This window comes from Suncus etruscus, chromosome 7 (genome assembly GCF_024139225.1).
Source record: "Suncus etruscus isolate mSunEtr1 chromosome 7, mSunEtr1.pri.cur, whole genome shotgun sequence".
NCBI classification, from domain to species: Eukaryota; Metazoa; Chordata; class Mammalia; order Eulipotyphla; family Soricidae; genus Suncus; species Suncus etruscus.
In genome coordinates this window covers 82,276,716-82,297,732 of record NC_064854.1, presented here as the reverse complement: position 1 = coordinate 82,297,732, position 21,017 = coordinate 82,276,716, and the positions used below count along the sequence as shown (strand labels likewise).

At 35.9% G+C, this 21,017-nt stretch overlaps 1 protein-coding gene across 1 annotated transcript in view; it reads left to right on the top strand.

The window, feature by feature from the left end:
• Nucleotides 1-21,017, top strand: part of MLIP (muscular LMNA interacting protein) — a 160,421-nt gene that overhangs the window by 9,395 nt on the left and 130,009 nt on the right. The window contains 4 exon segments of the mRNA XM_049777647.1: nt 2,604-2,759; nt 8,179-8,211; nt 8,214-8,543; nt 8,545-8,577. Of these exon segments, the coding sequence (XP_049633604.1) occupies nt 2,604-2,759; nt 8,179-8,211; nt 8,214-8,543; nt 8,545-8,577 (552 nt within the window).

Here is a 21,017-nt window from a genome sequence, read left to right as displayed (position 1 = left end):
TTGAGGGATTCAGAAAAGAGGACAAACATATTTGTAATCAAGGTGTTTAAATAAAGATATTAAAATGTTTTATAAAAAAAGATCTTGGTTTTTTAAAATTTATTTAAAAATATATCACATAGTTGAGACAATTCATTCTAATACATTGGTTTCAGGAAGAACAAAGGCAAAGTTATTAAAAACAGAGAAACTAATGAGATGGAAGAGAAAGAAAAGGTTCAGTAGCAAGTATATTTTTGAAAATCATTGAATCACCAATTAACTCATTAAAGGCCTAACAAAAGGTTTAATAAGCTTTTCTTCTTCTCTCACTCTTTTTTTAAGGATAAGAGTTAATGAAATACAGTAAAAACTATGTTAGAGTGACAATTGTTTGCATAGGCCCAGCAAAATATGGGGGACATGGAAAGGAAAAGCCGTGGTATCAAATTAAGAAGACTTTACCCCTGAAGTTTTCTGGCATAAGACCAACTCTAGGCTCCAGGCATACTAGGTTGTCCAACCCAAGTCATTGTCTGTAATGCCAATGCATTTTATTTTTCACACAGTTGCTGTTATTGGTGTCATATTTCTATAAATGTCCTGGATTCTGTGCATATCCTACATCAATGTAAGGATGATGTGGAGTGTCCTCTAGTTTCACCTCACAATTAGAGGGCAATGGGGAGATCTCTGCCATGAAAGCAGGTTGTTGTTGATAAGTCTTCTGGTTATTAAGGAAACCCTTTTTGGAGTAGGTCGATGCCAGGGCAGTGGTAAAGAATTGCTTCCAGGGACGTTATTAGACAACCATGCTTGTTTCATAGATGGATTCCCTGGTTCAGGGGTGAATGGACAATGCCCATTCTTCTGTGGCCTGAGCCAGGTCATTATGACATGTTCAGTCAGGAGTCTCACTCAATTTACCTGGAGGCAAAGTCAGGGTGATCCTTGAGTTCAAAGTCAGATAATTCTTAGAGGAAGACAAATGGATTGCCAATATCACATGGAACATTTCTCAACATCACTCATTATACGTAAAAACCATATCTAGGCAACAATGAGATAACAACTCACACCAGTGAAAATGACACATATCAAAAAAAGAAAAAATCTTTGCTGGCAGAGATGTTGAAAAATGAATTCTCATTTACTGTTGGTGGAAAAATATATGAAGTACTCTTAGTAAACTTAGACTTGACCTAATAATCCCACTTTTAGGTTTCTTACCTAGGACTGAAAAGTAATTGTTTAAAAGAACTTATGCACATCATTATTCACTACTGCAATGAGTACAATAGCTAAGACAATAGATTCAACCTAGGTGTCCAATAAGATATTTCATTATTACAATGAGATATATAACAGTTGCATATCATGAAGTTGCAAGGAATGATAAAATCAACAAATTTGCTGCAACCTCGTTGGAACTGGAAGATATCATGTTAAATGAAATAAACCAGAAGAAAGCAAACAAATATAGTATGATCCCACTTATTTGTGATGCATATAATAACTGGATGAGGAAATGTAAATTGCAAAGTTACCTAGATTACCTTTGACTCCAGTGATTAGGAGGGCAAAGAGAGAATAAAAGAAATCAAGGTAATGGGGCCGGAATGAGTAAGGCATTTGCTTTGCACAAAGCTGAACTGGGTTTGATCCCCAGTATCACATGTGGTTCCCTGACCCTGCCAGGAGTAACTTCTGAAAGCTGAGCCAGGAGTAACTCCTGAACCCCTAGGTGTGGCCCCAAAACCAAAATAAATAAACAAAAATAAATTGAAGGTGAGAAAAAGAAGGTGAGAAAGGAAAGTAATGGAGGAACAAGTTTTGAGTCTTTCGTTATATTACTAATGTGGAAAACACACAGTATTAAAAACGTGAAATCTAAGCTTCAACCACAGAATTTTGTAATGTACCTGCTGCCAAAGGTGCAGGCAAGGGTTGGGTTGGGTGGGCTAAGGCTTGAGGAATGGAGTATGGGAACACTAGTGATGTGAGTTGACACTTGTGGTGAGATTGTTGTTTCAGTGTTTTATGCCTAAAACTCAACTATTAGTATCTTTGTAAACCTTGTTTCTTTAATTAAACAAAATATTAAAAAATTAAAACGTGGATAAGAAAGTGGTTATCCTATATATTTCGAGCAGATATTTTTATTTTAGCACCCAGAAAGCAATATTTTCCAACTTGAATCTATATTTTTGCATTCCATTTTATGATAAATGTTGAAAGTTTCTTGCATTGTTGGTGATTATGAATTAAATTGAACTTGCTATCCCAAAGATAAATCTCGAAATCGACCAGAAGCTGTGTTTGTGATGACTGAGGTGAGATGTCTCATAATATTACAACAGATCAACTTGCCAACCTGTTTTATTGCCACCCTCTACAATAGCATTTTCCTGGGGTTGTATTGCTTTCTCTGATAAATGGTATCATTAAAAAAAAACTACCTTCTGAATACTTTTATAGTTGTTTTTTTTTTCAACCATACTCATGAGCATCTGAAAATTGGCAACTTATCAAAATAAATGAGATAAATATCATGATTTATAGAAAACAAAGTCATGATAAACCTCTGACAAAATAGAAAGTCTAATATATTACATGTCTCATAGGTCTCTTCTGATGATTCTGAAGCCAAACCTCTGATCTTCACATTTGTGCCCATTGTCAGAAGACTTCCAATCCACTCTCAGTTGACTGACACCTCTAAATTTGTGGTTAAAATTCCTGAGGAAGCAAGTGATAAGAACTCAGACACTGTAAATAGGGTAGGATTATTTTTATTCTTTGTTTTACCTGTCAAGACATTAACACTAAACCATCACTAAATTATCCATAAATAGTGACTCAGAAATTTGTTTGAATGTTATTTCCTCAGCTTAAAGTCAGATAACTGCTAAATTTAAGGTTGACTAAAAATATAATTATATAACAGGAGCCTAAATGTCACCATGGCCTGAAGGCTGTTACTGTGGCTCAGTGTGATAGGGTTTCTGCCTTGCTTGGGTGAGGCTCTGGGTTTGTTTCTGGGGCAGTCACCTTCTCTGCATAAAGTAGAATTAAATCTTACCAAACCCACGTGTTAATATGTTACTTTCAATACTTTTGAATCACTCATCATAATGTTCTAAATATCTATCCATGTATAAGCGAATTTCATGACATAATTTTTCCTAACTGCTATGTTAGAAAAAAACCACAGTTTCTATATCCACTCATCTATTCACAAATTTTGGATATTGTGATTATATTTGTTACTCTCTGTAACAGAGTTTTTCTACATTGTGTTTTTCAGTTTCTAGGGAGCTCCCTAGGGGTGGTATTGCTGGGTCATATGGAAACTCAATTATTAGTTATTTAAAGAATATCCATTTTATTTTCCTAAAAGGCTGGACCAGTCGGCTATCTCACCAATAGTGAATGAGAACCCATTTTTCACTGCATACATGCCAGCACTGCTTGTTCCTATCTCTGTGATCTGCGCCAGTCTATTATACACTAGATCTTTTCATACAATTACAAGATTAATATCGCTTAAGAAAAAATGAAGAGGGGCCGGAGAGATAGCATGGAGGTAAGGCGTTTGCCTTTCATGCAGGAGGTCATCGGTTCGAATCCCGGCGCCCCATATGGTCCCCTGTGCCTGCCAGGAGCAATTTCTGAGCCTGGAGCCAGAAATAACCCCTGAGCACTGCCGGGTGTGACCCAAAAACCACAAAAAAAAAAAAAAAAAGAAAAAGAAAAAGAAAAAATGAAGAAAAAGATAATTTGATGGCTGACAAAATGATTTTCTTTTGGTCTTGCAAAACTCCTACTTATAGAAAATAATATTGTAAATATTTGTAATTATAAATACAAAATAAGGTAAAACAAAATAAGATAAACAGTGAAATCTATTTTGTATGAAAGATATTTACCTTTTTAGAGCCCCTCTTTTTCCTCTTTCCTTTCTTTTCCCATCTTTACTCATCTCTCCATAGCTTCTCCTCCACTTTTATTTCTAACTGGCTTAAATATTTTTCTGAATGTATTTTGTTCTAATTTTAATTTTCACTTTGATTTTAACAATTATAATTATTGAAATTTTTATTGTAAGAATTTATTCGAGACAAAATTGATTAACATAATGAGGTAAACTAACACATAATATAGTAACATAACATAACATATAATATAATTAATATAATATAATAATATAATATAATATAATATAATAATACATGTAAGTCAAAGAAAGTTTCTGATTAAAACACAAATTTTTTTCATAATGGCTTACATATCTTTCACAGCAGTATTTTAGGTACATATTAACATTGAATCAGGGGAATACCCATCACCAAATATGTCCTTCCCCCATCCCAGTTCCCTTTCTACAACCCATATACCTCACCATCACCCCCCGGGCTGCTAGAGTAGGTGGACCCCTCTTTGTCTGGCTTACTATTAGTGATCATATATCTGTTTGGTCCTGGAACTTTCCCGTGTTTCCCCCTCTATTTAAGAGGCAGAGCTAGATAAATCGAGGTAGGTGATTTTGTTTGAAGGAAAGAAAAGCAATATATTGGGGTACAAAATAAGAGAGGAAAAAAAAAGAAGTCAAATATGCTGAAAATGGGCGGAGTCTTTCTAGAGGCTTCCAACCTCAGTTTGAGAGAGGATGTGGAAAAGGTAATTGAAACGACACAACAATACAGAAAGAAATATCAAATTAAATAACCAGTGAGCACTAGAGCAATAAAGACAAGCACCACACAATAGTCTCGGTTCTGAAATCAAATCATGCTTGAGTGCAAAAAGAAAGAGAAAGATAAGATAAAATAAAATAATATTGGAGACATCAACTTCAATCTCTACACAAAAATAAAGACGTCAAAAAATCGATTAATCGATAAATAAATATGTGGAAAAATGATTGTTTTGTGCTTTTTTTTTCCTTTTCCTTTTCCCGCTGCATAGGCACAGTAACAATTGGGGATATTATAGAGGGAATTCACTTGACCTAGGAGATATACGGGTTTCTCCATCCCTGAAGTATACTGTCATGGGATTAACTATAGACTCCTTGCATGATCATTTACTCTCCCCTTGTTGCTTTCGTGGTTTATGGAAGATTTCTGCTGGATGGTAAAATCAGACCTCTGTATCTAGAGATCTTGGTGGCTGTGCAGCTCAAGGAATGGAGCTTATGAAGTCTTTCTTTGTGATTCTAGCAGTTATGCTTCTTCAGTGTCATTTTAATCCATCTTCTGTAGTTGGTGGTCTTGTCCATTATGATGCTCCTAGGATGGAGCATGGGATAAAGTCTTTCATTATGTTTTCAGAAGACCCGTTCAGTTGCGGTTGTCTCAGTCAGACCTCTGGAATTGGAGATCTTGTTTGTTGAACAGATCATAGACCAAAAGCTGGGCTAGAGTTTTGTGTTGCTGTTGTTGCTGTTGTTGGTCCCTGGATGCATACCGTCCAGTCTTGGTTGCAACAACCAGTCATCTGTATATAGCGATTTTGGCTTTTGCACAGATCAAAGGGTGACATGTTTTCTGATTTTGTCTTATCGATAGCTGATGAGGAAGGACAACTTGCTCTTATATCAAGTTGTTCCCATTTCCTCATTGTCAGGTTATCAATTTAGAACTGGGCACATGTTGGTGTCTGAGTAGCATTGTAAATGCGCCTGGAGGGGATTTTGGTTCTTGGAGCTGTTGTGGAGAACTCTGTCCTTTCTATGTCTGGGATCCAGGAGTCAAAGGCTGGACGGTCAGTGTCTAGTCCCTGGAGCCTAAATTATTTCACATGACATACATTCAGGGGTGGAGATGTCCCTGTGTTGGTAAACAAGTATGAGTTCTTATTCCCTATTAGAAAAGAGCTTGTTTTTATACGTACAATTTCCCCTTTGTTTAATATGTCTTTTCAGGAGGAAGTGGTGCTACATTATATTGCTGGTGGATTTGAGGGGGTGGAGAGAAAAGAAAACCAGACTCCCAACAAAAACTAAGAATATATATGTTCACACATATCTAAAGGAAAAAAAGTTTCTTTAAAAAAAAAAGATTAAATAAAAGACATAATTAAAGGAGGATAAAGTGGGACTAGGAGAGATAACATGGAGACCAGGTGTCCGTCCTTCCCTGTAGAAGGACGTTGGCTCAGAAGCCGGCATCCCTTATGGTCCCACCGGGCCCTACAGGGATGTTCTCCAAGCATAGAGGCCAGGAGGCAACCTTCGAGTGCCGCCAGGAGTGACCCAAAAGAAGCAAAAACAAATCAAATCAAATAACAAAAACTAAAACAAAAGAAAACAAAACAAAACAAAAAAAAAAAAAACAAAAGAAACTAACAAGAATAAAATAGAAAAAAACAGAAAAAAAAAACAAAGAAAAAGGGAGAAAGTGATACAGGAGATCACTGTACATATTGGGGAGAAATAAGACAAGAGGTATATAAGGTCCTATATATAGGTCTATACTTATGAGAAGTATAGGCTTCCCCATTGTCTTTTGAGATTTTCTTGTGAGGGTGTGGGGTCCAGGCAGGGAGGTCTTGGGTAGAGTTCTTGCAGTGGGGGTCCTTTGGAGCTAGTTCCGTATCAAGCCACAGTCCACATTAGGAGAGGTGATTAGGAGGGCCACACTGCATGAGTCTGTCAGGGTGTTGGTTGTATTTTCTTGCAGGGAACGAGGTGAGAGCTTGAGTGGGTGTCTCTTCACTTGGGTAGTGGGTACTGGCTCATTGGGTAGGAGGTCTGTCCTTGATGCCTAATGGATTAAGAACTGAGGGTGAAAGAGTTATAGTGTGGTGGGGATATCGGGGGTTGGAATTGAGGGGTGAAGGAATAGTCGGATTTCTGGAGGAGGGAGAGGGTGATAGTATATGGGGGAGGGGTTATATAGGGTATAGATATGGGTTTGTTTGTGGTTTAGGATTTGTCCCTTAAGGAGGATTCCTAACTCTATTGGGAGGTGTGGAGAGCAAGAGGCATGCTAGTACTAAGTATAGTACTATGTAAGGAAAGGAAAACTAATAGATCAACTTTTGGGTATGTATAGGTTGTTGTGTCGTTGAGTACTGACCATTGTGTTAGTGAAGTGAGGTGTTTACCCTTTTCAGTTTTGTCCACTAGGCACTCTATATGTCAGCTTTCCTTTCCTATAGAGGAGGTAACCAATGTATTTATTTATTTGACATAGATGAGTTGATGATAGTGAGGAGGAGAAGGTGGGAAGAAGAGGGAGACAAGAAGAGATAATAGGAAAAACAAAACAAAACAAAAGACGAGGAGGGTATAGAGCAAAGGGCATGTTTAGTTTGGTTGAAAGGGTTCGATAGCTTGGGCCCTGTGGGTAAAAATCTGTAGGTCTCGGTTGTTGCTTCGGTGATCTGGGCTGGGTCATGTGCTTCAGGTCCTAAAAGAAGGCATAATCTAGAGATAACAGGTATGTTATAAGTGTTTTATCCAGCCATTTTCATGATTCAAGCAGAGTATGGTGCCTCGTGTGCCTGAGCACCGAGGTACCACCATAGGATGTTCACACTTTGTATTCAGGAACCCCTTGTGCCGCCCCAGGAAACTTCCTCTTTATTGAAACTTTTATTAGAATTTACTTTCTCCTCTGTCATATGCAGGGTATAACAGATTTTGTTTTGATTTAAAACTAAATTCCTTCACCAATTCCCAGTTACTCACAAATCTTATGAAAGTGTTGTTATTTTGTTTTCTTTTTAAAAATAATGTAATTCATTTAAATCAGACTTTTTAATTGCTATTGTAGACATTAAAATTGTTTGTCTTTGGACTAGAATAAATAATTGTACTATTAAAAGTATACAGTCCAATGTCCAACATCTCCTAAGCAAATCTGATATTTAAAAGAATTTTAAAAGTTGTGAGTTTCATGCAATAGAAATTCAACACCACTTTCTCTATCAGAGTGTCTATTTCTTACCACCATTACTTAGGATTTATATCTTAGACCAAATTCTCATGGTTTTTGTTGCTTTGGATTATTTGTTATCTCTTATTGTGCTTCTTCATATTTTACATATAAGATTAGAGAAAATAAACTTTAAATGAATACAAAGAGTGTGTCCTTGGAGATTATAAGCAGATTAAGCTTTCAATATATATGTAGAAAATAACTATTTATTAAACCATTGCCAAGGATTTTAATGTCTTTACATTTATTGCAGTCTAATTCCAATGAGTACTTGACATTAAAATGCTGAGGAGCCAACAAAAGAGAGATCGAGAGGCACTGATTATTCTGAAGACATCAGTAAAAACATTTCACAAGAAGAAAAAGGATTTAAAGCAAAACAAAACCTCAGGAATGCAGCACAGTGACCTCTTCAAAGCTGAATATGTCTTTATTGTGGATTCTGAAGGGGAAGATGAAGGTACAAACAGAAAAGGTGAACAAACTCCTCAATGGAAAAGGGCGCCATATCTCCAAGACCAAGTTTTTCTGGCCATCTCCTCCAGTCTGGTCTCTGATATTGAATGTCCCAAAAGTCATGGGGTAGAACTTCAAGCCCCGTCACATTCTGAGATTACCGCATGGCACAACTCCTCAGCAAAAGTCTGGGCAGGTAAGTTTTTCTTATTGCCATAGAAAAGTGAATGTTTGCATAAATCATATTCTGGGCTGACTGCAAAGACATAAATTGTCATAGAATATATAATTTTGATATATAACTTACATATATAATATTCAGCAATATTTAGGTACAAAAAGAGAAATTCATAATATTAAAATAATGATAATATGACTAAAGAAAAAATATGAGAAATTTTAGCTAACGTGTATTTGCAAGAATAGTACCTCAACTTGGAGGTTAATATGGGAGTTTTTTAGTGTGCATGGTGAAGTGAATATTCTGAATAGCAATTAAGATTCATGAGAGACATCATTCTGCACCGAAAATGCAGGCGGACTACATTTTTTTTTAAATTACTTTATTTAACCCTTTGTTACAAGGTTGTTTATAATACAGTTGTTTCCCCCCCACCAGTTACAAAGTTTTCTATGACTGAGTTTTAAGTTATATGATTAAAACATCCTTTATAAGTACATTATTCAATGCCACCAATGCACTTTATTTTCCTTCTACCACTCTCACTGGCTCTCTTCTTTTAGACACTGTAATTTGCAATATTATTACTGAAGGGGTATCTGCATATTAGTTTAGTATCTCTACTCATTTCTAGACAGATCACTTTTAAATCAGAAAAAAGAATTATAAGGGATAAATAGAGAAATAGGAAGGTGGAAAGCCAAAATAATTATCCACCATTGAACTCAAGGGAAATATCTACTGTAGTTCTGGGGCGCTGGTTCAGTGAAATTGAGAGATGGATCTACTCCCAAATCCAGCAGCAATTCTGAAATGGTTCTTTTAAAGCTGATGATTCATGGTGGGATATGAAAAGTCCGTGTATTTTTTGGCGGGTTGGTGTGTGTGTGTGTGTGTGGTGTGTGTGTGTGTGTGTGTGTGTGTGGTGTGTGTGTGTGTGGTAGTCATAACCAGTGATTGCTCAGGGGGTTACTCCTTGCTATACTCTCAGAAATCGCTCCTGGCTTGGGGACACTTGGGGATCAAACCCAGGTCCGTCCTGGGTCAGTTGCATGCAAGGCAAAAAAATGTCCTACCACTGTTGGCTCCTGCCCCAAGACCTGTATTTTTTTTATAATTTTTTATTGAGACCAATGTGAATTACTAAGTATTCTAACAGTTAATATTTAAGGTACACAGTGACTGTGCATTAGGGTAATTCCCACCTCCAGTTGTTGATCTCCCCATCCCTGTTCCCCAGCATGCTTTCCCCTGATCTCCATCCTTGGCCTCCTGGATTGCTACTATAACAAAGTTCCTTTGGTGTATAGCTTGTTTGTAGTTTGTAGTTTCAGTCTCTGTGATTCTATTGTAATTGACTTCGGGTTGAATATTTAGGTCTGATCTTTTTTCATTTCCACTCAATGCTCATGAGACTACTTTGCCCCTGGTAACCATACACTTTTTTTTCCCCTCGTCAATTTACAGAGAAGTCATTAGAAAGATGAGGCAGAACACAATGATTATGTTCTTTGGTTTTGTTAAAAGAAAAGAAGGAAAACAGCGGGAGCCACTGGTCTAGAAGCTATAAAAATAAATTTAAAAGAAGAAAAGAAAGAATAAAAAAAAAGGGGTGGGGGTTGGTTGGCAAGGTTTTGTTTGATAGTTTGCATAGGCACAGTAAGTATTAGGGAAATTAGAAAGGAAATTCTAAGAGGTACAGGGTGTCTCCATTATTGAAGCATATTCTCATGGGAACAACTACAGGCTCTGTATCATCATCTTTATGTATCATTTGCTCATCAATCCCAAGGTCTTTTTTATGGTGCCAGAGGAAACTGAAACTTTTCTACTCAGATTGTTGTCAAAGTCAGTCCTCTATAATTAGAAATCTTGGTTTTTGCACTTATGTTAATTTTCACTTTAGAGTTTGTGACCTTTGGGAATATTAAGGTTCCCTCCTTTGCCAAAGGCAGGAAGCCAGGAAAAAAAGGATAACCTATGCTTTTTTTTTTTTTTTTAAAGAAAGAGGCATATGTTTACTCCCCCTCTCCCAATTCCTGTTTTGCTTACTTTTAGAGGCAGAATTGCCCACATCTGGGGAGGGGTCTTTGGTTTCTGTTTGACTCACCAGGAGGATAGGGGAGAGGATTCAGGGAGAAATTCAGCAAGAGCCTTGAGGGGAGAAGATTCAAGGAGAGGTTCAGCAAGAGGCTTAGAAGGTATTCAACAAGATTGTTTGCTGGGTCAGGTTTGAATGCAGGGCTACTTATGGAGCAGGCTTAAAATGTTTAAAAAGCTTAGGAACCACACATGGTGGCCAAGGACTTAGTAAAGTTTATGTCTCCTGAAACCTGACTGCCTTTGAATCATTTTCCTCACTGCCACCCTGAGACTGCAGGGCTAGAAGAAGGAGGGTTGTAGGCATGTGGCCCAGGCCAGCAGAGAAAGGTCACCCTCCATCTATCTCACCATCATCCATCACCATCCAGTACTCTATAATTAATATGCTTTTCAATATGATGGTTAGGACAAATCTTGGATAAAGTATTTTCTTTGTGGTTCCAAAAGTTCTGTCAGTCACTGTTGTTAATCTTCTGTAATTAGAGATCTTGGTTTGCAAAGATCAAAGGAAGGAGGTGTTGAGAAGACCTGTATTTTCCTGTATTTTTATGGCTGGGTGTGAATGGAAGATGGATAGGGGAAGTGTTTTAAGAAAAAAATTAATGTATTTCATTATTGGTATATCTTTTTTTTTTGGTTTGGTTTTTTTTTTTGGGGGGGGGCACACCCGTTTGATGCTCAGGGTTTACTCCTGGCTAAGCGCTCAGAAATCGCCCCTGGCTTGGGGGGGACCATATGGGACGCCAGAGGATCGAACCACCGTCTTTCCTTGGCTAGATCTTGCAAGGCAGACACCTTACCTCTAGCGCCACCTCATGGGCCCCTGGTTATCTTTTTATAACAAAGTTTTAAGATTACTTTTACAAGGCAAGGATAGAATGTTAGGAATACAGATGTTTTGGAGAGTAGTGAGTGTGAAGTGTTTTTGTTTGTTTTGTTGGTTTGTTTGTTTTTGGGTCAACACCCAGCAGTGCTCAGGATTACTCCCTGGCTCTAACGCCGAGAAATTCGGTCCTGGCAGGCTCGGGGGACCATATGGGATGCCGGGATTCGAACCACTGGGATTGGAACCACCGGGATTTGAAACCACCCTCCTTCTGCATGCAAGGCAAACACCCTACCATCCATTGCTATCTCTCCGGCCCCCCGAGTGTGAAGTTCTTGACAATGAAGAATTCTACTGATTGTCCTGCTTATGATTTACAAGATCAGAATTTTAAAACTTTTGTGATTTTTTTTTGTTTGTTTTGTTTTTGGGGCCACACATGGTGATACTCAGGGGATAAAACGGTCCGTCCTAGGCTAGCCCACGCAAGGCAGATGTCTTACTGCTTTGCAACCACCGCTCTGACCCCAAACTTTGGCATAATTTTAGGATAACATTTATAATGGAGATACTGGGCTCAAACAGCAGATGAGTCATTTTCTAATGTTATCACATTATATATTCCTGCAGCTTTTACTGGTTTTCTTCTACTCAATGCAAATCATTTTCTAGTATTTCTGTACTACCTTTTGATTTTTAAAGACTCGAAACTGGGGTGTCCTCATTCAGTACTACTGGAATAAAAACTCTATTTCCTCTTAAATTATTCAGTTATTTGTTGAGATATTTTAATTATATAATTAAATTTAGTCTTAATAAGTAAAAAGTGATAAATTAAAACAGTTTCCTCTTGTATCAGAAAACACATTTAAATAGAAGATTTGTAGTTGTGGAAGATAATACAGTCAGGGAAGATAGTTGTGATATTGTCCTTTCAAGAAAGATCTGTATTGTGATGGACATTAAGGATGTAATTAAGGAAAGAATGTTATTGGAGTGGATGCCAGGCCTATAGGCGTAGCGGTGCCTATTAAGGGAAATCAGTGTCAGGGATCTAATCCTGACACTGGGGTTAGCTCATACAAGGCATATACTCTATCATTTCTCAAGTCAAGCAAAATAGAAATTATAAAAATAGTTTATGAAGTTATTCATTTTTTATTTTAAATGGTATTTAAATATTTGGTTTATTAAATATTTAAATTTATTTAAAACAGGGGCCACAGATCTAGGCAGTAGGAGGAGAAAAACAGCAATATCAGAGGCCTACGTGGTTATGGGGATTGAACTCAAGTACTCATGCTTGGTGAATGCTCTACTACTTTGAGTTATATTCCTTGTTCTTGGAGTGTTTATTTACTGTTTCCCTATCAATAGATTTCTTACCTAGAGTTGATAATTATCTCTATGTTAATTACCTATAATAACTCATTTGAATGGTAAAGTGTATCATTTTGAAATAAAACATAAAGTGCAAAAAATGTGGCTGTTATTCACAAATACAAATCAAGAATTAATTTACAGTAATTATAATAGCTATAATTATTATAAAGATACTCCGAGTTTATTGTAGTTAGTAGCAGGAGGAAAAACAAAAACAAAAAGAAAGACTAGTGTCAGGGACTGTCTTTAAAGCTATAGACTGAAAATAATTCTTTTTTGGGGGACACACCAGTGATGCTCAGGGGTTTCTCCTGGCTATTCGCTCAGAAATTGCTTCTGGCTTGGGGGACTATTTGGGATGCTGGAGAATCAAACCTCAGTCCATCCGATGTGAGCCACGTGCAAGGCAAACACCCTACTGCTGAGCCACTGCTCTGGCCCCATCTAATCTAAGAATATTTTACATATTCAACATATTTCACATGATCAACTCTCTAACTTTTTTTAAATTTCTAAGAAAGTCATTTTCTCTAGATAGATCATCAAACTTAAAGTCATTTGATTTTAACACAAATTTATTATTTGTTGTTTATTTTACATTTTGCTCACATGCAGCCTACTCAAATCAAGGTGTATTTATCTCCTTTTCTTGTCAGTAATTTACAAGATACAGAATAGTTCCTGGAACATAGTTATGTAACATTTAAATATTTGTTGTTTACTTAAATTAATAAAATAAGCTTTTTTTTTATAATATCCTTATTTAAGCATCATGATTACAAACATGATTAAAATAACCTTCTCTAATGAAAATGTGTTACTCAGAGAAAACTTAAGTTTAAGAAAAAACTGAATATGTATTTACAGTTGATAGATTTAACTTATAAAAATTATCTTGGTTAAGAAAGATAGTTTTTCATTTGTGGAATATAAAATGAGATTGCATATTATAATACCCCAAAGATTGTAGAGACAAGGCCAGGAGAACCAGTCCTTGATAAAAAGCTTGATTACTACCTGCTAATATGATCTCACAATTGCGACTACATTTTTCACTCTAGTGACATCGTAAACTGCTTATTTGCTTGTGTACATCTGCTCTAGGAGGATGCTCTCACACTCCTTTAATGGCTTGGAAAGGGGCTGGAGCGATAGTATAGTTGGGTTGGACATTTGCCTTCCCACACAGCAGACCTGGGTTTGTATATAGTCCCCTCAAGCCTGCCAGAAATGAATTCTGAGTGCAGGTGCCCAGGAGAAACCTTTGAGTGTCACTGTATATGGCCCCAAAAACCTAAATAAATAAATGAAATGGCATGAAAAAATTATCAGTAGGACTAAATTACTTGGGTCTGGGACCCTGTGTAGAAACCACTAACTAATAAATTCGCTTGAAATTAATTTTTTTTAAAAAAATTTTGTGACCAATGTGAATTACAAGTTTTTCACAAATATTTTTACTGTACATAATGACAGTGAATTAGGGACATTCCCACCACAGTGTTGTCCTTCCTTCACCCCTTTTCCCAGTATGCATCTCATACCTCACTCCCATTGAACCCTGGACTCTTAGTGTAACAAGTCCCCTTTGGATATAGCTTGTTTTAGGTTAGGTATCTTGATTCTGTTGTCTTTGACTTTGGGTTTGGTTTTTATTCTGATCATTTTTATTTCCACTCAATATTCATGTGACTGTTTGTTCCTTTTTTTCCATCAATTTATGAGGCAGAACAAGATGATTCAAATTATGTGATACTGTTGGGGAAATTAGGAAGCTGAGAGGAGTCCATCTAGAAGCTATATTAAAAGAAGAGAAAAAAAAGATAAAATAAAAAACAAACCAAAACAAGCAATGACAAAAAACACAAGAGCAACAAAAATAACAACAATAAAACATCAACATCAAGAAAGAAAGAAAATCAATGGAAGGAGAGCTGATGTGGCAAGGCTTTGTGGGTCTTTTTTTCTTTTTGGCATAGGCAACAGTAAGTAATGGGGAAATTAGAAAGGAAAATTCCCTTGGCCTTAGAGAAACAGGGTTTCTCCACTCTTGAAGCATACTGTCATGGGAACAACTACGGACTCTGGGAAATGCCATGATCAAATTACAAGGGTCTTTTTATGGTGCCAAGGACATGTTCTGCTCATTTGTGGTTGACAAAATCAGTCCTCTGTAATTAGAGATCTTGGTATTTGCACAGGTAATAGGAAAAAATCTAGGATAGAGTCTTTCTTTATGGTTCTAGAAGTTCTGCTCTGTCATGATTGTTGTAGTTTCTATAATTAGTGATCTTGTTTTTGCAGAGATCCAAGAACAGAGTGTCTTCTGATTTCATCTTACCATTATGTGATGAGGGTAGGGCAACCTGCTTTTAGATCAAGTTGTTGTTGTTTTCTTGACATCAGGATGTCATATTAACCTAACACAAGTTGGTGCCAGAGCAGTATTAGGAACTCCCCAGAGGGAGTTTGATTTTTGGTACTTTTGCAGAGAACTGTGTTGCTTTTTTGGTTGGGATCTGGGGTTCTGTGTTGGATGGTTGCTGTCTGATCACATGGAGTCTAAGTTGAGTCCCATTACAAATATTCAGGGTGAGAGGTGCTCCTGTATTATAAAATTTATGGGATCTTATCCCTAGTATGTAAGATCTTGTTTCTATACATAAGATTTCCTATATTAGTGTGGCTATACAAAAGAGAACAGTGCAGTTTTATATTGCTGGTGCATTTGGGGGTAAGAATGACAGGCTATACAATCTCTGTGTCCTGGTTTTGACCTTAGCTTTTATCCCATGCAGGACTTTTTCTTCTTGCATTTTGTATCAAGTAGAGCCAAAACAAGTAAAATTATAAATATAAATATATATATACACATACATAACATATATATTGCTAAATAAAGTAAAATAAAAAACAATAAAAAGAGATGGAGGAGGCTACCTTTATCTTTGTAAATAAACACACTAAATGGTATAAATACTGAACTATTAAACATACAAAAATATAGGTACCCTGTTAAGTCTTTTGAGACATTCTTGGGGGCTGAGAATCTGGGTACATTTTAATCCCATATCATGGGTCTTATTGAATTTGAGAAATATTTTGCACCAGTAAGGAATCAGGTAGTGTCCTTGAGTTGAGGGTCCTTCTGGAGCTTAATCTGGTAGCAGACAACAGATCACATTTAGGGTGTGTGAGAAGAATGGCCACATAGAATGAGTCAACAGGAGTGGTGGTTGCAGCTTCTTTCCAGGGCTTGAGATATGGGAAAGAGAGTGTGTCCTTTCAGTTTGGGAGCTTGGTGATGACTTATTGGGGCAGGAGGTTTGTCTCAGTACCTAATGAGTTTAGAAGTGAGGGTAAAGAGGGTTAAGTAGGAAGGGATAACAGATTAGTATTGGGGGGGGTGAGAGGATAGAAAGAGTTCTGAAGGGGGAACGAAGGATGATATAAAGAGAGGTTAATTCACTGTAGGCATGGATTGTTTACAATATAGATTGGGCAGACATAGAGGAGTCTACTGTATATAAACTCATGCCCACTTATAGACAGCCATTAGAAATCTATTCATAAGTTGTTGTTGGAGGCCTGATCCTCCTAGCAAGGGTCTTAATGCTTAAGAAAGAATTAAATTAAGAAAAGATAAATAGCTAAAATATAGATTAAGTAGAGAAAGAAAAAAAAAAAGAAAAGAGGGGTAAAAAAGAAAAAAGAAGTAAAAACAATTGGGCCAGAGACACCAAGTGGGAAAGATTTTCCAATTTTTAGACACATCATCAATGGCAGAGGTGAACTTTTGTTAAATGAAGCTTTCAGGGTTAGATTGTGGCTGAAGCATTTTAGGATTAGCATAATTTTCATGCCTAGAGTACTAAGCAATATGGTAGTGAGCACTATACTACCCTATATAGTATCATCCGTCATTTCTTGTGTGTTGAGGTTCCTTTCTTAAAAAAACAAACAACAAAAAAAAAACCTGACAGCATGGGCTTTATGATATAATAGTAACATTGGTTGAATTGAAGAGAGATAGGAAGAAAAGAATCAAAGAAGTAATAAAAATAAAAATAAGGAAAAGGGATAATTAATTTGCAAAAACGTACATGATGAGTGACTAAATTACTTGGTTCTAGGATCTATTGCAGAAGCCACTCACTAATAAAATTGCTTGAAATTATTATTAATTTTTTTGTTTTTTTGTTTTGGGTCACACCTGGCAGCACTCCCGGGTTACTCCTGGCCCTATGCTCAGAAATTGCTACTGGCAGGCTTGGGCAACCATATGGGATGTCAGGATTCGAACCATCATCCTTCTGCATGTAAGGAAAACACTCTACCTACGTGCTATCTCTCTGGCCCCTGCTTGAAATTATTGAGAAAAAAAAGAATTGTTTCTACATTAGTATTATCAGTTATAATGCAATAACATATCCTCATTTTTTATTCTTCTATCTTTTACATAAACTAGTATACAAGTTATATTTTTAAATCTGTGTCTTTCATTTTCAGCTTTCATGATTTACTAAAAAGTGTATACACACTTGATTTCTCTATGTGTAATGTTTCTTCCTTTTCCAACCCCATCTCCATTTTCATCCAGGCTAGTTGATACTCAAATTCAACTTGGAGCTTTTTCCAGAGCTGGTCTTTTTAAAGAAAAATTAATTTTCCCTCCTTCATCTTTGTCCTATTTTAGTTTGTTAACTTTTTAAGACACTAGTCAATAATTTCTTTCACTGCCATACTAATCAGTTTTGTCAAAGTCTTTCTCTTGTTCATTTTTTATGCATAGCAGTTATTTTGGTGTCCTGCCCTCAGTGAAGTTTGAAAAATATATTTTAAAGAATAAATATTTAAAAATTCACATTCTTGATTTTTTGTCCAGTCCTTCATGATATCTGTTTTATTAGAGAAAAGAAAACTTTTCCTTAATATAATTCTGATATTTTAGTGCATCTTTTATTATGATTATATTTTTACAAAATACATATTTTTTCTGCACATTGTATGTTTTTTAAAGAGAATTTTGGATCCCCTTTAAAACATTTAATTATTGTATTTTATTGAACATTTAATATACTGTATTGAATTACTAAATAATCTTGGCATAGTCAATAAATATATTTTATACCAATATGCCCTTCAACAGATGAATGACTAAAGAAACTATGGTACATATACACAATGGAATATTATGCAGCCATCAGGAGAGATGAAGTCATGAAATTTTTCTATACATGATGTAAATGGAATCTATTATGCTGAGTGAAATAAGTAAGAGAGAGAGAGAGAAAGACACAGAATAGTCTCACTCATTTACGGGTTTTAATAAAAATGAAAGACATTCTCACAATAAGTTTCAAAGATAAAAGAGAGGAGGGCTGGATTTTCCAGCTCACTTCATGAAGCTCACCACAAAGAGTGATGAGTTTAGTTAGAGAAATTACTACATTGAGAACTATCCTAACAATGAGAATGTATGAAGGAAATAGAAAGCCTTTCTAGAGTACAAGCATGGGTGGGATGGGGAGGAGGGAGATTTGGGACATTGGTGATGGGAATGTTGCACTAGTGATGGGGGGTATTCTTTACATGACTGAAACCCAACACAATCATGTTTATAATCAAGGTGTTTAAATAAAATATTATTTAAAAATTTATTTTTATCCCAAATATTTTCTTTGAAGTTCTATATTTAAATAAAAGTTATATTTAAGTAAAAGAATGTGATATTTAATAAGCCACTAGAAAAACATTTAAAATAAAGCTATAAAAGTAAATTTTTGAAAAAAAGAGAAATGTTTTTGAGTAATGCTTTCTTAAATTTTGGTGTAAAAGTCCAAAAATTGTCTTACTTAGGGTATAATTAACATTAAAATAGAGGTGAATATCAGTGGAAAAGCAAAGAATAATTTATCTAAAAAAACATGAGAAAGCTTGGAGTCTGGAAAGAAATGGGTTACTTAAGGACTAAAATTAACTAGATTTTTTAAGTTAATAATATGTGGATAGTGAAACTCTACCATTAACAGTTTTGTAAGTTACAGTGCCTAAAACAAAAGAATTATAGGTGAGGAAAATGAATAGTGAATATTATTTATTTATTTATTTATTTATTTATTTATTTATTTATTTATGGGGTATTGTGACACACCAAGTGGCTCTTAGGAGGTGACTCCTGACTCTGTGATCAGAAATCACTTCTGGCAGACTCAGGGGACCATAAGGGTTTTTTGGTGATCAAACCCTGGCTACTTCTGGGTCAGCTGCATGCAAGGCCCTATATATTGAGACGATATGGCTGAACACATTTATTCATGGAAAAAATGAAATAGCATTATAGCACACGAAAGCCAAGGAAATAATATAAGCCAGTGAAGGATACTGAAACGGACCAAAAAAAAATTGGAAAAAGCTAAAGAACTTTCAACCAAACTAGAAGTTTGTAAACATGTCAAATAAAATATATTTTATTGACTAAGATAATATATTGTTGGGGCCAAGGTGATAATACAGTGGGCAAGTTGCTGGTTCCATGGCCCAATTGAGTTTCAACCCCTAATACCACATTGAGGTTCCTACAAAACACTAGAAATAGTCCCTGAGCACAGTGATGAGTAACCAGCACATTTGGCTATGACTTTAAAATAAGGTAATGATAACATTTAAAATATAATAAAATGTAATACTCTAAATTAACAAAGAAATTACATTAAAATTAAATTAAAGTTAAACAGAATCTTTGTGACCTAATTAAATCTTGATATTAGGAGACTGAAACCTAATCACAATCATATTTGTAATCAAGATGTTTAAATAAAGAAAAAAAAGTTAAAAAAAGAAAAAAAATGAAGTGATCTCAATGTATAATGTGAGTGGGAAGTTGGTAAATGATAGAATAAATGGAAATGACAGTCATTTGTTGGAGGAATCATATAAGAAAGCAAAAATGAGAAATAAAATTTTGTACATCTCATCTGGACAAGTTCTATGTTATTATAAACCCAAAAGGGAGTGATGATAATAACTTTCTTTAATAGTGTACATATGTGTACAGGACTTAGAACAGTGCCTTACCTAGTAGGTTGTTATCAAATAATTAAATGTATTTTATAAAAGTTTGAAATGGCAGGGGACAGAGAGGTGGTGCAAACTTTAGGGTGTTTGCCTAGCACACGCTAACCTAGGATGAACCAAGGTTCAATACCTTGGCATCTTATAAGGACCCCCAAGCCAGGAGTGATTTTTGAGCCCATAGCCAGGAGTAACCCCTGAGAGTCACTGGGTGTGGCTCAACCTCCCCCCCAAAAAGAAATGGTAGTATATGTGGGGCATAATATATATATATATATATATATATATATATATATATATATATATATATATATATATAAAGAAATTCTATTTTTGTTTAAATGTACCTTTCATGTAAGATCTAGGAAGATGACGTGGAAATCAAAATAAAAAGATCTGGCTAGAGTCAAATGAAGATTAGCCACAATTCATGGATCTGTGGGCAAGGGATTATATTTATTATCCTATTTGAATGAAAAACTTTCTTACCTAGGCCTCAATTTTTTAACTGAAATTATTTATTTAAAGAAAATGTATTACATTGTTGACATAATTGCTCATAATACATTTGTTTCGGAATGACAGAAAGCAAAGTTATTAAGAAATAGAAAAAGAACAGAGACAAATTCCTCCAAGAAAGGCATTACTACTGCCATGGTCCTGACTTACTCCAAAAACAGCAACACATTTAACTACAATAGCCTTAATTTATTTAGGTATATTTCTGAGCCCTGTGATGGCAAAAGATAATTTCATATTCTAATTTCCCTCCTTGAATCTGTTGTGTTTGTAAACATTTTAATGGGATTATTATGTTACTGATCCTACCCCGATCGGTGATTGTGCCCTACCCTAGGGTTTGACCTGGCATTCTGCTCCCACCCTAGTGTGGTACCTGATTCTGCTCCCACAATTGGGTGATACCTAATCCCACAATTGGGTGGTACCTGATTCTGGGGCATAAAAACAAGGGTCTGTGGAAGGCAGAGGCTTTTTGTCCTGGACCTATTCTTAGGCCTTTTGGCTTCCTCCTCTTCACGGAATAAAGAGCTGTTTTCTTCGGAAGCCT